General features: G+C 39.4%; 1 protein-coding gene across 2 annotated transcripts in view; it reads left to right on the top strand.

Annotated features, from left to right (window-relative positions):
• WDFY2 (WD repeat and FYVE domain containing 2) overlaps positions 1-16,599 on the top strand; it is a 173,439-nt gene that overhangs the window by 60,594 nt on the left and 96,246 nt on the right. For both annotated transcript variants that reach the window (XM_053214907.1, XM_053214908.1), the window contains exon 2: positions 14,479-14,546. In XM_053214907.1, coding sequence (XP_053070882.1) covers positions 14,479-14,546 — 68 coding nt within the window. The remainder of the gene's footprint in view (positions 1-14,478; positions 14,547-16,599) is intronic.

The raw sequence follows: 16,599 nt of genomic DNA, 5'->3' as shown, positions 1-16,599 counted from the left end.
GAGTCTGGAAGGCTTTGCAGGGGAGGTGCGCTAATATGAGAGAGCAGATATGCAGGTAACAGCGGTGAGAGGTGAGAGGTGAGAGGGAGGGAGTCTGGGAATTCTAAAGCCCACAGCTATGCAAAGACAGCAAGCTGTGCTTAAACATTAGCCCCTAAGAGTTTAACTAAGAAAACAAAATATACAAAGCAAGGCTAGAATGCACAGAAACGAATTGCAGACCCAGCGTAGTGCTTATTAGTAATGAAATAGCTCAGGGGGTACCTGGGTGGCTCCGTCGGTTAAGTGTCCGACTCTTGATCTCTGCTCAGGTCATGGTTTCATTATTCATGAGTTTGAGCCCTGCATCGGGCTCTGCACTGATAGCCCAGAGCCTGCTTGGGATTCTCTCTCTCTCCCTCTGTCTCACTGCCCCCCTCCCCCGCCCCTGCTCACTCTCTCTCTCAAAATAAATAAATAAACTTAAAAAAAAGTAATGAACTGACTCAGAATCGAGGCCTTGTGGGGGTTTCTTTCTCTTAAGACCCTTAGTATTGATTGATAAAGACCGTAATTCCATGTGTTTTGTACATGTTTATAATTTCTCACCTGCCATAGGGGGCTATTTAACCTCATTTTGAGACTTCATTTTATAGATTTAAAAAAACAATGAAGATGGCTGCTACTTAATTGTGATGTTTAAGATTCTAAATTGTGAAGGCTTCCATGACCTTTGGTTTGAGAGAAAGGACCCAGCTGGTTAAAGTACTTTCTGGTGATGGCTGTAATAAGCATACCTCGCTGAAGCACATGACCGCGAATGACCAGAATGGCTGTTAGTATTTTAAAGCAGGAATGCCATTAGAAGCTCCGGGTTTTGAAATATAAAACAGCCACACCTATTCTCCAGCCTTAGATTGCTAGGTTCCTACAGCTATGAGAAAAAAAAAAAAAAAACCTCCAGGTGTCTGTGATTCAGCAAAGTTGTTTAGGTCTGATGTAGTGGATGGTTAAGCTTGGCCTCGAGCTGCTTGGTGGGGTGGTCCAGATGCTGGACAGCACCCAGCTTGAGCCCCTCTGTCTTAAACCCCTAGGTGCCTGAATTCACTCCACACAGCAGTCTGTCTAGCTGTGGAGAAATCCTCAATACAGAGATACACAGTGATTTGTAGAAGATTGGGTTTATTCACTACATGTGATCTGAATGCATATCACGAGAAGCTGGTAGCTTGTTTCTATTATAAATAATCATAGTGAAATGGTTTTTAAAAAAATCTTTTAGGTGTGTTTCCCAAGAATTTCTGCAACATTATTTGCATTAGAGGCATTTTTTTTTTTTTACCCCCTTGAAACAAGTTGCTGTAAAAACAACAAAAAGTTATTGAGTGACATTCCCTTGCTTCAAGTTTTTCTATTAGTTTGCCCATCGCTAGGGGCTGCCTTCTGTTTGTATTGAGGTTACTCTTTGTGATCTATTAGAAGAGTATTCCCTGAAAATTCAGGGTCCTCAAAACACAGTCGGTGTCGGCAACACTACTCCCCCCCCCCCCCCCCCAACAAGTTACTTCAGTGGTGGCAAAAATAACAATTGTCCCCTGGGAAATGAAGCTCATTGCTATGGTAACTAATGAAGGTTGCATCATTCTAGGGCACATTTTTAAAAGCCTGAATTTCAACACGGGTAGACGCCTCGTCTTATTTTATTCAGTAGCTTAGCAACCTGTGGTATACTGTTTGTCACCACCCCCAATCTTCCCTCTTCTTTCAGAAAAGTGACCTATATAGATAGTTTTTTTATTATGGGCACGTTTTCACTGTGAATTTGGTTCAGTTCTTAGGTATGTTTACAATGACCTTATTTTCTGGACCAAAAAGTAGGACATGTTCTGTGTCTGAGAGGTGAAGGCCTTTGTTACACAGCCGTGGTGGCCCATGCTGAGGTCTTTGCGGATTTTCTGAGTGCTGCACCTCTAAACTGTTGGTGTTATTCCAGGGTTTGTCTTTGGCCCTATTTTCTTCTTATTCACCAGGGACTTAGCTACTGCTTATTGTTGGTGACTCCCACATCCCGATCCTCAGCTCAGATCTCACCCCTGGACTCTACATAGGCAGGCACTTCACCCCTTGACAGTCCTAACGGGAGCGTCTCCACACCCACCCAGCAAGTTCAAGATGAAGTCAGCATTGCCTTCTACAAAAAAATCACTTACTGACGAACCACCCATTCATGCAGCACACCACACCCAGTCAGCCCCGGAACCCGGATGCCTCCACTTCCTAGATGCTCTCAAGTCTGCCTTCTTCTCTTGTCTAGAGCTGCGTCCTTTTTTGCCTGGTTTACTGGTTACCCAAACTGGTTACTTCAGGGTAAGCAAGCTTCTTCCAGGTTTTCCCAAACAAACGAAAAAATTGTGATTTTGTGGCTGGCTGTTTGGCCTCCTGCGGCTCCCCCTTGTCCTCACAGTAAATCCCAGACTCCTCAGCGTGGCCCGCAAAGCCCTGTGTGGCCTCCTGCCTGCTCCTTGGTCCAGCTTGGTTCTCGTCACTGCCACCTTGCCCCTCCCTGCCTGCTCCTGCCTCCACATGCTGCTCCTGCTATGAGGAACATGCCCCTGCTCCCTCTCCCCCTTCCTCTGGTAAATGCTTCCTCATCCTGCATTTCGGACACCGTCATCTCTGGGAGGCCTTCTCTAACATCTCCTAACCCAGGCTCCATTTCCGAGTTAGATGCATCCCCCACTGCACATGTTTCTTTAATAGCATCGGCCTCTCCTACCTTGCCAAGTGGTCATGTTCTGCTACCTGTCGCCTGCAGCGGGGGGTGAGTTTTGAGAACAGAGGTGGCGCTTGTTTGTCTTGTGGTTCCAGTGCGGTTCATGTGCTAGTGCTTAGTAGGTGTTTAATAAATGTTTGTGAATGAATCAGTGACCAACAAGTCAACGATCAAATACACACACACACACACACACACACACACACACACGCGCGTATGTATATAAACGCACTTGTGAGGCAGTGGGGCAGAATTCCTAACTTCTAGATTTTACTCGTCTTGGGAAGTCCAACTTGTTCCAGTCCCCGCAGTTCATTGTCTCCATCAGTATAAGTGGACTCATAAAGACCACTAGAATTTAGAACAAAGGGTGTATTTTTCCTGGATAGGATGGGGGTAGGAGTGGAACTGGTGTGGTGCTCAGCTACTTACGCGCGCACACACACACACACACACACACACACACACACACACAGTTCAGCACCTGTGTATTACTACACTCTATTGCCAGCTTGTGTGTATCAGCACAGTCTGAAATAAGGAAGTCAAGTACAAACTGAAATTCAGGAATCTCATAAAGGGAGCATTTGACTTCCTTGCTTGTTTGAAAGTTCGATCCCTCTGTGTGGTCACATTGGCTACTCAGGGGAGGGCTGCCTGTGAGGAGGTCACACCTGTCCTAGTTAAGGTGGGAGTGGAGGCAGGCACTGGGTTCAGTTCTTTGGAGGGAGTTGGAGTGGGTTGGGAGGTAGGGTCGGAAGGCCCTTGCATGTCTCATTTCTTTAGGGTGATGCTAGACACTGGCCCTGTAAAATGAAGGATTTGCAGTTCCTTCCTCATCATCCCACCCAGCACTGTGTACAGATTTCTCAACGTGAGCTCAGCCTCTTTGCGGCCTTCTGCGCAAGGTCTCTGCAGACGCGATCAGAGAACTTCCTGACAGTGGACCGGTCGGGGGTGGGTGGCTGTAGAGAGGAACTTTTGACTGATCCTCTTGCTCTGTTACAAACGACGAGCACCACTTTGGGGCCCGGCAGTGGAGCTTGCCCTGGGCAGGTGCCAAGTATGAGAAAACGCGATTCCTTCTCTGATTGTGTTTAGAGCTCAGTCAAGGAGCAAGCTGGTGCACTGATCGTGGTGCAGTTTGAGAAATACTACAATTTGTCTACCCTCTGTTTTCACGTTAAAAATGAAAAGGAAAAAAAAAACCTTTTTGGGTTTAAGGAATAAATAATATTTAAGACTAATATTTAAAAGTGACTTTTACCTGTTGAAATGTGGTCAGCTGTGTCCAATGTAGAATAAGATTATGCTGTTTTCAAGATAGCCCAGCTGCTAAACTGACTGAGGCCCACCGGAGAGATCTTGTCTTATTATTTTTGAAATGAGAATTGATTCTCTCTCCCAACTGTCTTGGTGTCTGTTTCTGCCTTTGTTGAGAGCTCGGGGGAGAGAAGACTACAGGACCCAGTGAGGAGGACAGTGCAAAGTGTGTGGCTCTGTTGGGTTCCCGGGAGGCCAGGACTTTGTGTGGGGGGTGAATTCTGTTTTCCTGCCTTCCAGCAGGGGCATCCATTTTCTCCAATACACTGACCTCTACTGGCTTAACCATGACTCTTAATCACAGCTGTTTGTTTTTTTTTCTTGAAATTTTTTCCGAGGAAAAAGTTTTATACTTACTATTAAAAGCTTTTTGTGTTGCTTTTAAAATATAATTTGCAAAACATTAGTTCTTGCAGGCTTTGTATAGTGCAACTTACATTGCACTATAGGAAAGTCCTATATTTAGTTTTTATATGTAGTTATTTCCTACATTTGCTCTAGGAAAGTCCTGGCTATCCCACTGTTACTTTTGACCTCTAGGATGTCTAGGATGTAGTGTCTTTTTTATTTTTTTAACTATTATTATATCTCTACAGATAAGGGAACACATATTTTTATAGAATTTTATTTTTGACTCTAAGGGTTCTCAATTGCCCTTAATACATGTTGGTGTAAGGAAGGCAGTATGTTTAGTGAAGAGAGCACAGAATTTAAAATAACTGCAGGTTATTGGTTCAGGCAAACTTAAATTCTGTGGGCCCTCTCATCTCTAAAGGATGATTTCTGTTTCATAGAGCTATCGTAAGGATTCAATGTATACGCAAAGGGCTTGGTGGGGGGGCTGTTGTTTATGTGAAAATGCTTGTCTCTATAATTAGAGTCAAAACTAATTTTAGCCTGCCACCCTTTTGACCTACACAGCTGCTTTAAAAATCTTCAAACAAACCTGTATTAGCTGTATTGATGTGTACCTTTTTTTTTTTTTTTTTTTTACCGGATTTTTAGAATCACTGTTACTTAAACATTTATCTGTGGACACATGCATACATACATATCTACATAACCTTATAATTTATGCACCTGGAAAACTAGGAGCATCGATTGCACTAACATCACGGTAGTGTTACAACCTGTGTGCGCATGGCTTCGGTGCTACCTTCAGCTCTAATCCTCACATAAGAAACTGCTCCGCATCTGTAGTTACTTTATTTATTTTATTGCTATTTTCTCATCTCCAGTTATTGTAAATTCAGTTTGTTGAAAATGAAACTTGCTGTTTTTCTGCCTTCCTGCCCCTCCCGTATTGGGAACAGGTTTGCCACCAGTGCAGTGGTTGAGAGAGAGCAACCTCTGAGGTTAGACTGTGTGGGTTCAGATTGTGGCTCTGTATAACCTGGGGGCTCTCTGTGCTTCAGAGCCCTCCTCTGTGACATGGGATTCATAACCATACCTACCTTGTGGGATTGTTGGGAGGCCACATTTGGAATGTTGTGGGCAAAACGGTCCCCTGAAAAGCCCAGTAGACTTTTTTGTTCGCTTATAGTAGTATCCGTGGCAAATAACCTCTGCCAAGCATCTTGTCTAGCTTGAGGTCTGTTGCCTTCCATTTTGGCCTTTGTGCTCTGCCCATCGGGTCACTAGGGGAGCTTCTAAGGAAGAAGAGGAGAATGAATCTACTAGACAACCAACAGTCTCTGTCGCCTCGGACTCACCTGTTTTCATTCATCCAGTGAATATTTATCCCGTATTTGCCATGTGCGACACGCTCTGGCAGCCTCCAGGTAGAGAGATGGTGGTGAGCAAGATCATAGTGCGCATTGTCATGCTTAGTTTCTTATTTTTATTTTTCAGATAATAAACACATCTACGAGTAGGTAAGTCAAATAACAGATTGTGGCCAGGGCAGTGAAGGAAATAAATGGAGTAATAGATACGGCCACCTCCCGAGTCAGCCCTTCCTGAGCCTGCCTCGTTTCTCCATGTGGATGAGATACCTTTCCTACATTGCTTGCATGGATATAAAATACCTTGTAGCCCTTATCATTCACCACTGTCATAATAATGTTAAGTTGTCTGGAGCTCCTGCACAATGCCTGGCACATAGCAGATACCCAGTACATGTTAAAGCAGGGCATAAAGGACTGGATAAATAATTTACAGGATATCTTTGTAAATTGAGTGAAAAATCCCTTACATCAAGGATTCAAATATTCAGTACGTTGGCAAAGCAGGAACTGTTTTGGATCTTGAACTCTCCCAAGCTGTGGTGGATTAACGCATTTAAAAAAATGGTGATATGAATGACAATAATAATAATTGTTGGCAATTACTGAAGGCCTGTTCTGTGCTAAGCACCATGTCACAGACCTTACGTTTAATCTTTGCAACAACTTCATACCATAGGTTTGAATTATAATTCTCATTTTCACTAACTAGGAGCTCTTGGCTAACTCAAAGACACCTCTGATTCAAATGTTCAAAATCGAGCTCATGATTCTCACCCCACGTCCTGCCCTTCTCCACTGTTCCTCATCTCCGTGAATGACCACACCATCATGTAGTGGGACAAACCCCAAACCTAAGGAGAGACATTTCTTTCCTTCGTCTTCTCTGTCTGTTAACATGTATTCAGATCCTGGTAACAAAATCCATCTAACAGTGGCTTAAGGTAAAAATAAAGGAAATTATCTCACAAGCAAGTCTAAAGTCGGTCTAAAGAGTTGGTGGATCGGGGGTATTATTGAGGTATTATGAGGCCAGGCCCTTTCCACCTTCAGCCCTGCTGTCCTCAGCACATCTGCTTCCGTCTGCAATCTTGTCTCCTGTCGAATGTGGTTGCCTCAACTCCAGGCAAAGTCTGTATTGATTGTTTTTAAATTTTCATCGTGAAATTCGCATACACACAGTTAACCACTTTAAAGTGTACAGTGTTTTGCTTAGCATAATGTTTTTGACGTTCATGCAAGTTTCGCATGTATGAGTACTTCATTCCTTTTGTTGACTGAAAATATTCTAGTATATGTATGTAATTTGTTCATTCATCTGCTGATAGACATTTGAGTTGTTTGCACCTATTGGCTGTTGTGAATTGTGCTGTTATTTTATTTATTGTTATTTTTTAGATTCCAGTATAATTAACACATAGTGCTATATTATTAGTTTCAGGTGTATAATGCAGTGATTCAACAGTTATACATTAATCAGTGCTCATCATAAGTGTACTCTTAATCCCCTTCAACCTTTATTTAACCGGTCCCCACCCACCTCCCTTCTGGCAACCACCAGTTTGTTCTGTTTTTTGTTTTGTGGTTTTTTTTTTAATAAAGATTTTGTTTTTTTTTAACTAATCTCTACACCCAGGGTGGAGCTTGAACTCACAGCCCCGAGATCCAGAGTCATACATATGCTCTTCCATCTGAGCCAACCGGTGCTCCTTGTTCTCTGTATTTAAGAGTCTCTTTTCTTGTTTGTCTCTTTTTTTCTTTGTTCAAGTGTTTTATTTCTTAAATTCCACGTATAGTGAAATCATATGGTATCTGTCTTTCTCAAGCTGACTTACGTCCCCTAGCATTACCCTCTCGATCCATCCTTGTTGCAAAGGCAAGAATTGTGCTGTTGTGAACATACATGAACATGTGTCTGTTTGCATACCTGTTTTCAATTCTTTGGAGTATATACCTAAGAGATTTAGTAGATCATATGGTTTCTGTTTAACTTTTTGAGAAACTGCCAGGCTATTTTCAACAGTGGCTGCATCATTTTATATTCCTATCAGCAATGGATGAGGGTTCCTATTCCACTACAGCCTCTAGAACATTTACTTTATATATATATTTATTTATATATACTTTTTATTTATTTATGTATACTTTTTATATATATAAGATAGCCTTCCTAGTGACTGTCAAATGGTATCTTAATATGGTTTTGATTTGCATTTCCTGTTGACTGGTGATGTTGAGCATCTTTTCATATGCTTGTTGGCCATTTATTTGTCTTTGGGTAAGTATCCACTAAAGTCCTTTGTCCACCCTTTAATTGGGTTGTCATTTTGTTGTCGTTATTGTTAAGTTGAAAGAGTTTCTTACATAGTATGGGCACTAAACCTCCATCATCTGTATGATTTGCAAACATTTTCTCCCACTGTCTTGATGATGTCCCTCGTTGCACAAAAGTTTTGAATTTTTATGAGGTCGAACTTACTTATTTTTTGTGCTTGGGTGTGGTGTCCAATTCAAGAATCCATTGTTGAATGCAAGGTCATGAATATTTAACTTTGTGTTCTCCTCTAATAGTTTTAGTTTTAGCTGTAATATTTAGGTCATTAATCCATCCTGAGTTAATTTTTGTGTATGGAGTGAAACTGGGGTCCAACTTCATTTCTCTGAATGTGGTTGTCTAGTTGTCCTTGCACCATTTATTGAAGAGACTATTGCCTTAAGTCTGTAGATTGCCTTTGGGAGTATTGTCATAAATATCCAGTCTTCCAGTCGATGAACATGGGATGTCTTCCCATTTATCTGTATCTTCTTTAATTTCTTTCAGCAACGTTTGTAGTTGTCACTGTGCAAGTCTTTCACCTCCTTGGTTAAATATATTCCTAGGGGTTTTATTCTTTTGGGTGCTATGAAAAATGGATTGTTTTCTTAATTTTGTTTTCACATTGCTTGTTGCTGGTATAGAAACACAACTGATTTTTGTGTGTTGATCTTGTACCTGGCAATTTTGCTGAACTTGTTTATTAGCTTTAGTAGTGCTTTTGTGGATTTATTGGGATTTTCTGTAGGCAGAATCATATCATTTACAAATACAGATAGTTTTACTTCTTCCTTTCCAATTTGGATGCCTTGTATTTCTTCTATTTGCCTAATTACTTTGGCCAGGGTTTCCAGTAATGTATGATAGCAATGGTGAAAGCGGTCGTTCTTGTCTTGTACTTGATTTTAGGGAGAAAGTTTTCAGTCTTTACCATTGAATATGATGTTAGCTGTGAATTTTTAAAGAGTACCTTTTATTGGATTAAGAAAATTTCTTTTTATTCCTTGTTTGCTGAGTGTGTTATTTACCATGAGAGGTTGTTGAATTTCATCATGTGCTTTTCTGTGTTTGTTGAGATAATCATCTGTGGTTCCCCCCCTTCATTCTGTTAATGTGCTGCATTACGTTGATTGACATTCTTATGTTGAGCTGCCCTTGCATTCTTCTGACAGATTCCATTTGGTGATGATGTACAATCCTTTTGATGTGCTGTTGGATTTGTTTTGCTAGACTTTTTTCATCTATATTCATGAGGCATGTGAGACTGTTATTTTCTTGTGGTATCTTTGACTTTGGTATCAGATAATGCTGGCCTTATAAAATGTTAGGAAGTGAGTAGTCCTTCCTCTTTATTTCTTGGAAGATTGAATAGGATTTTTGTTCATTCTTTAAATGTTTGGTTGAATTCAGTGAAACCATCTGGTCCTGCACTATTATTTTTGATTACCGATTCAATCTCTTGGCTTGTTATAGGTCTGTTGAGATTATTTCTTTTGGGTTAGTTTTGGTAGATTGTGTGTTTCTGGGGATTTTTTTCCATTTAATCTTGATTATCAAATTTACTGGCCTGCAGTTGTTCATAATATTCTCTTATAATCTCTTTCATTTCTTTTAGGTAGTAACATTCCCACTTTTATTTCTGATTTTAATTATTTACATTCTTTGTTTTTTGTGATTAGTTCTTAATTTTGGTGATCTTTTCAAAGAATTATCTTTTAGTTTCACTGATTCTCTCTTTGGTTTTCTAATCTCTTATTTTGTTTTTTGTTCTGATCTTTATTATATACTTCTACCTGTGCTGGCTTTGGGTTTAGTTTGCTTTTGTTTTTTTAGTCCCATAAAGTATAAAGTGAGGTTGTTGATTTGAACTCTTTCTTCTGTTTTAAAGTAGGCATTTAGAGCTGTAACTTACCCTCTGTGTACTGCTTTTGCTGCCTCTCATAAGTTTTATTATGTTGCATTTTAATTTTTATTCATTTCAGAGTGTTTTCTGATTTTCCTAGTGATTCTTCTTTGATCCATTGGTTGTTTAAGGTTATGTTGTTTAATTTCCCCATATTTGTGATTTTTTTTTTCCAGTTTTCTTCTCTTATTGATTTTAGTTTCATTTCATTGTGGTTGGAGAAGATACTTTGTATGATTTCAGTCTATTGAAATATATTGACAATTGTTTTATGGCCTAACATGTGGTCTGTCCTGAGGAATGTTCCATGTGTACTTAAGAAGAAACTGTGGTCTGCTGTTGTTGGTTGGAGTGTTCTTTATATTTGTTAGGTCTAGCTGGTTTATAGTGTTGTTTAAATTCTCTGATTTCTTTTTCATCTTTTGTCTAGGTATTCCATCTATTATTGAAAGTGGTATATTGAAGTCCCCAACTATTATTGTAGAACTATCTAGTTCTCCTTTCAATTTTGCCAGCGTTTGATATGTTTGGTGCATATGTATTTACAACTGTTATGCCTTTGTGATGAATTGATCCTTTGTCGATATATAATGTCCTTCTTTATTTCTTATAGAAGTTTTTGACTTAAAAATATATTTTGCCTGTTGCTAGCATAGCTATCCTGGCTGTCTTTTGGTTTCTATTTCTATAGAATATCTTTTTTCCATCCTTTTACTTTTAACTTATTTATGTTTGGGGGTCTAAAGTGAGTCTCCTTTAAGCAGCATAAAGTGGGACCATGTCTTTTTACTCCATTCTGCCGTTACCTGTCTTTTAATTTGTAGTTTAATTCACTTACATTTGAAATAATTACTGATAAGGAAGAATTTCTGCCATTTTGCTTTTTGTGTATGTATCACATCCTTTTTGTTGCTCAAGTCCCCCACTGTCTCCTTCTTTTATGTTTGATTGATTTTTTTTCTTGTGTACCATTTTGATTTCTTTCTTTTTTTTGATGTATGTTTTTAAGTTATTTATTAGTGGTTGCCAAAGGGATTTTTAACATCCTAAATTTATAACAATGTAGTCTGAATTTATAACAACTTAATTTCAATAGTACACATTACTCCTGATCAGTTGTGTATCCCTCTTTTCTTGTTATGGTCACAAATTATACTCTCATGTTTTGCGCCCATTAATATAGGCTAAAATTCGTGACTTATTCACACAGGAAACAAAAAGAAAAGTTACAAACAAGACACACAATAATACTAGCTTTTATATTCACCTGTGTAATTGCCTTTACCAGTGATCTTAGTTTCTCTGTATGTCTTCAAGTACTGTCTATTGTCTTTTTGTTTTAGTCTGAATAATTCTTTTTAGTATTTATTGTAGTAAAGGTCTACTAGTAATGAGCTTCATTAGCTTTTGATTATCTGGAAATGTCTTAATTTCTCCTTTATTTTTGAAGAATAGTTTAGCCAGATAGAGAATTCTTGGTTTACAGTTCTTTTCTTTTAGCACATTATCATCTCACTGCCTTCTGATCTCTGAGCCTTTTGATGAAAAATCTTGCTGCTTTTAAGATTTTCTTTCTGACTTTCAGCAGTTTGATTATTATGTGTCTCTTGTGAATTGCTTTGAGTTCATCTGTCCTGGAGTTCATTGAGCTTTTTGGATATATAAATTCATACCTTTCATCAAATTAGGGAAATTTTCAGCCATTTTTCATCAAATATTTTTCTACCTCTTTGTCTTTTTCTTCTCCTTCTCATAGTATATATGTGGGTATACTCCGTAGTGTCCCACAGGTCCCTTAGGTTCTGTTTGCTTTTTCTTCATTCTTCTTTCTTTCTTCTCCTCAGACTGGGAGGAGACTAGGTAATTTTAAGCATCCTATCTTGAAGTTTGCTGATTCTTTTGTCTTCAGACTTCCTGTTGAGCCTCTCTAGTGAGTTTTTCATTTCAGCTCCAAAATTTCTATTTGATTCTCTTTTATATAAATTCAGTCTTCTATTCAGATGCCCTACTTGTTCATACATCCTTATTCTGATTTCCCTTAGTTCTTTATTTATGGTTTCCCTTTGGGCCTTTGGGCATATAGATAGTTAATTTAAAGGTTGTTTTTTGTTGTTGTTGTTGTTGTTGTTGTTGTTGTTGTTTTACTGGGGGGGAGTGAGTGCAAGCAGTGGAGGAGCAGAGAGAGAGAGGGAGAGAGAGAGAATCCCAAGCAGGATCCACACTCAGCACAGAGTCCGACATGGGGCTTGGTCTCATGACTGCGAGGTCCCAACTTGAGCCAAAATCAAGAATTGGACACTTAACTGACTGAGCCACCCACGTGCCCCTAGATAGTTAAAGTTTTTGTCTGATAGGACCAATCAGTGTTGGATTTCTTCATTGGTTTTTGTCACTTTTTTTTTTCTATGAAAAGGCCATTTCCTGTTTCTTTGTATACTTTGTACTATTTTCTTGAGAATTGATTATTTTAGACAGTATAATATAGTAACTCTGAAAATCACATTCTCCCTCCTCTCCAGAGATTGCTGCTGTTACTTTGGAATGTTGCAGTTTTCTGTTTAGTGACTTTAACACATTATTTTTGCAAAGACTGTATTCCTTATTGTATGTGATCATTAAAGTCTCTGTTCTGTTATCTCTGAGGTCAACCTGTGATTTCTTCCAATGCCTGGACTTAATAAAGAAAAAAGGGGTCTTTGCCTCTTTAAATTCGTTTGACAGGCATTGCCTGGGAAGCCCTTCAGCCTTAGGGGTTTGAAACAGTGGCCAGTCTCTCCCTCCTCTCTCAGTGGACCAACAGGCAGATCCAAACACACATCCCCAGTGTTGGAGGATGGGTTCCTACCTTGGTACCAGCAAGCCATTGTGTGAGTATGGGCCACTGTTGCCACAGCTGCCTTCTCTAGGGATGAGGAATGCATGGTGGCAGCTGCTAGTAAAATGTGAAATTCACTGATATATACCAGCTTCTTTCTTCATCAAGCATTTTTCAGATGCTGCAAGTGTCTAGCTAGACCCCAGAGTTCTAAAATAGTTCTTGCCAGCTCAGTAGTTGATTTGGTTTAGGGACTGATTCCTGGAGCTTCCTGCTCTGCCCTTTTTGGTGATGTCACCTATTTATTTTTGTTGAGCTAATAATGTCCATATTAAAATGTTATACTAGCATATTTAAAAAATTTTTTGTTTAAGTGAAACTGATAGGTATTTAGTGTATATATTGAATTACTTTTTATAAGTTATTTACCATTATATCTGTCCATCTCATAAATTAGGATAGTTGGCCCAAAAGATGAAATTTTGCATCAATATATATAGCTATGTCACTGTACATCACTACATTGTATCTTGTGGCTGAGAAAATGGCATTTCTTTATTGTGTCTGTAGTTGGTCTGGTTTTTTATTCTGCTACTCCATTTGGTGGGAGACCCATTGATTAGGGAAAAAAAATCCAATACAATTTAAAACTTAGTCTGGTATGATGACTGAAATATGTAAGATAAAATTGCTCAGTCTTTGTCTGCTTTTTTCCCTGGGATGATTTAAGTGTGTGGGGTGAGAGGTATGGCCTATATGATATTCTGGCAGTGGGGAACTGCTTTTTCCCCTTAGTTTGAGTTCTGCTACTTCCTCTGGTTTCTAGAAGAGTGTCCTATTACCTTCTAGCTGTGTTTGCCTGGCTGGCATGTGCCGATGATGTCATGGCTGGTGTAACTTATGGTGGGGCCTTTCTGGTTGGTAAGAACCTAGTGGTGCTCCCTCACTGGTTGATTTTCTCTTTGGCTCCTTCTCTCTGAGCTCTCCTGGGCATCTGCCATGTCTGTATCTGGCCTGCTGGCCTGGAACTTAATCCACAGCCTTTGCTGCAGAATCTCCCTTGTTTCACGGTGGGCCCCATTGGCCAGCCCTCTAGCTCAGGAACCTGAGTCTCAGAGTTTATCATTACCTGGCCGTGTTTGGATAATGGCCTGGCACTACAGTAAGACAAAGCACTTACTATGTAATCCTTCTCTGTATGTCAGATTCTTCATTTTATCTCCTCACACTTCCTTCACTAGTTAAACCTAATAACTTCTCAGACAGATGAATGCTTCCAACAGACTATGGCAGAGGTCACATACTAGGAGAGGCAAAACAACAAAAATAGTAATTTTCAAGCATCTTTGCTATCGCATGTGTGTATATAGACATATATGAGGACAATATTCACAAAGGTGTATGTAATTCTAAGTGTACACAAGTCTTACATTTAAGAAATATAGGATCTGTAGAGAAGCATAAGTGGTATGCTTACACATATATGTGTATATGCAGTATATATATAGTTAAGATCTATATGTATATATAACGTATATAGTTAAGATATATATAATTAAAGTTAAGAGGTTTGGTTTCTGTCTGTGAACATTTTCCCATGACTAACAATGCTGTGATTTAACATACACCTTTTTTTTTCTTTTATAGGACCGTTCGTGTATGGCTAAAGAGAGACAGTGGACAATATTGGCCAAGCATATACCATATGATGCCTTGTAAGTATCTGGATCTCTGTCTTTAGAAATTAGACATGGACCACTTCCTTTCCAGGTTGCCTTCTCTGTGTTTCCTTCTTGAGTGGGGATGTCTGAGGTTGAGATTAACCTTATGATGGAAAGTACCATATTAAATCATTTTAGCTCTCAGTATGTAAAATAGGAAAATTGTTCTGAAATTGACCGTATATTCATAGTTTCTGAATAAGATTAATGGAAGACGGGCTATAGGACATCGGCTTTCTGATTACAGCTGTCTCCCTCCTTTCCAACTTTTTGTTTCACTTTCTTGTGGAGTTCTTCCTTCGACATTTAAAATTTTGCCTGGTGATTACCTTTGTGAAGTAAATTTGTTCTTGCACTATTGTTATATTATTCATTCAAATACAAGACATTCAGCGTTGACCATTTGGTACCCAGAAGGGCTTGCTTACAATTGAAACATTCTAAGTAGAAGTCAGCCTCATGTCCTCAAGATTTTATATGCGAAATACGTCCTTGTGCCGATAAATAGCTAATCTTTAAATATATTATAAAACATCCTTAGATTTGATTCTTAGACTTGTGTGCTGGCAGAAGTTCTCCTACAGAATAGCTAGCACCTCTAAATAGGAAATGTCTTTTTAGCCTGGCATTTTGTCTTTAAAAAGTGATGAGGTTTGGGGATCCTGTTCCATGTTTATTTGAGTATAAAATAGTTATTTAATTTCATTATTAGTTATATTATTCAATGTTTCCCTGACTCTCCTTCAAATCTTAATTAAAACTGACACCCTAGAAAAATCCCTCAGGTTTGTCCTTTGGGCCTGTGTCCCCTCCGGCTTGCTATAGTGTGCACCCCGTCCCTGGATACAGGTACCCCAGTTTGAGAAGTATGGGCCACGGTGTACAACCGGAATAAATTCATGCTGAATTATAGATGTGGTTAAGTTTATGCCTCTGGCAAAAGAATGCTGTAATAACTTAAATAGCTATTTTGCTTGTTTATGAACAAATGAATTATTAAGGATATAATGGGTTTCTGTGATTTTCAAATTATCTTTGAGGTTTTGTGTGGCTTTAGAATTTTATAACAAACAAGTGATAACCACAAGCTGAACCAAGTGGTCAGTCCTGCATGAGGGAAGAAGAAACTTCTTGTGGTTCTGAGGACTTGTATTGGCCCCTTAACCTGTTGAGCCTCCAGCAGACAGCATTTATGCAGCAAAGGGCCTAGGTGAACTTCCTCTTTAAGCGGTGGCAGTGACGAGGGCTCAGGCAGAAGGAAAGGGAAAGGAATTTTCTGATTGATTGTTTTTTCTGATCTTTGAGTGGTGTAACCAGTCTTTTCTACGATCTTCCCTTTTCATCAAACCTGACACGGTATCTAACTGGAGGAGTGGGGAAGGTCTGTAGTCCAGCAAGTTGAAGTTGACTCTAGAGATCTGTTACTACCTTGACTATGAAGACAGAGGAGAGTCAGACCTGGGCAGAAAGATGAGGGCTCAGGGATGGTAAGCAAGGAATCTTCTTGAGATGAACTTGAGTAGGAACCTCATGGAGACAGGATCCTAAGCAATTGCTTATGCGCCCCCTTCCCTATACACACATCTAAACCTGTTTTGCTGTCATTCTGTGATGCTGTCTTTATTTGAATGTCACTGAGCATACAGAGATGCCTCTAGTTGCTTTTTTATCATTTATTCAGCTGTGTGAATGACTAAAGGCTGCTGTGGCTCCTACACCTGGCAAAAGTGCTCAGTACATCAATACTTACTGAATTGAAGACTTGAATCTGATAATACAGATAAGTCCCTGAGAATATTATCATACATATTCCTAGTGACTGAACACAGTCTTTGAGATTCAGAAAGAGGACCCTTTCATTATTTGTGTATTTTGCCTGTGGCCTTCCATAAAGGGAGTGGAAAGGGCATTACTTTGCTATTAAAATGTGTGTGAACCAGCAGCATTAAGGTCACCCTAGAACCTACCAAAAATACAAGTATTGGGTACCATCTAGATCAATAGAATCGGAATCCGCATTTTTAATGATATCCCTAGGCGATTTGAA

The sequence above is a fragment of the Acinonyx jubatus genome, chromosome A1 (assembly GCF_027475565.1).
Source record: "Acinonyx jubatus isolate Ajub_Pintada_27869175 chromosome A1, VMU_Ajub_asm_v1.0, whole genome shotgun sequence".
In the NCBI taxonomy this organism is placed as follows: domain Eukaryota; kingdom Metazoa; phylum Chordata; class Mammalia; order Carnivora; family Felidae; genus Acinonyx; species Acinonyx jubatus.
The sequence above is the reverse complement of the archived record's forward strand: the minus strand, read 5'-3'. Positions and strand labels throughout refer to the sequence as shown.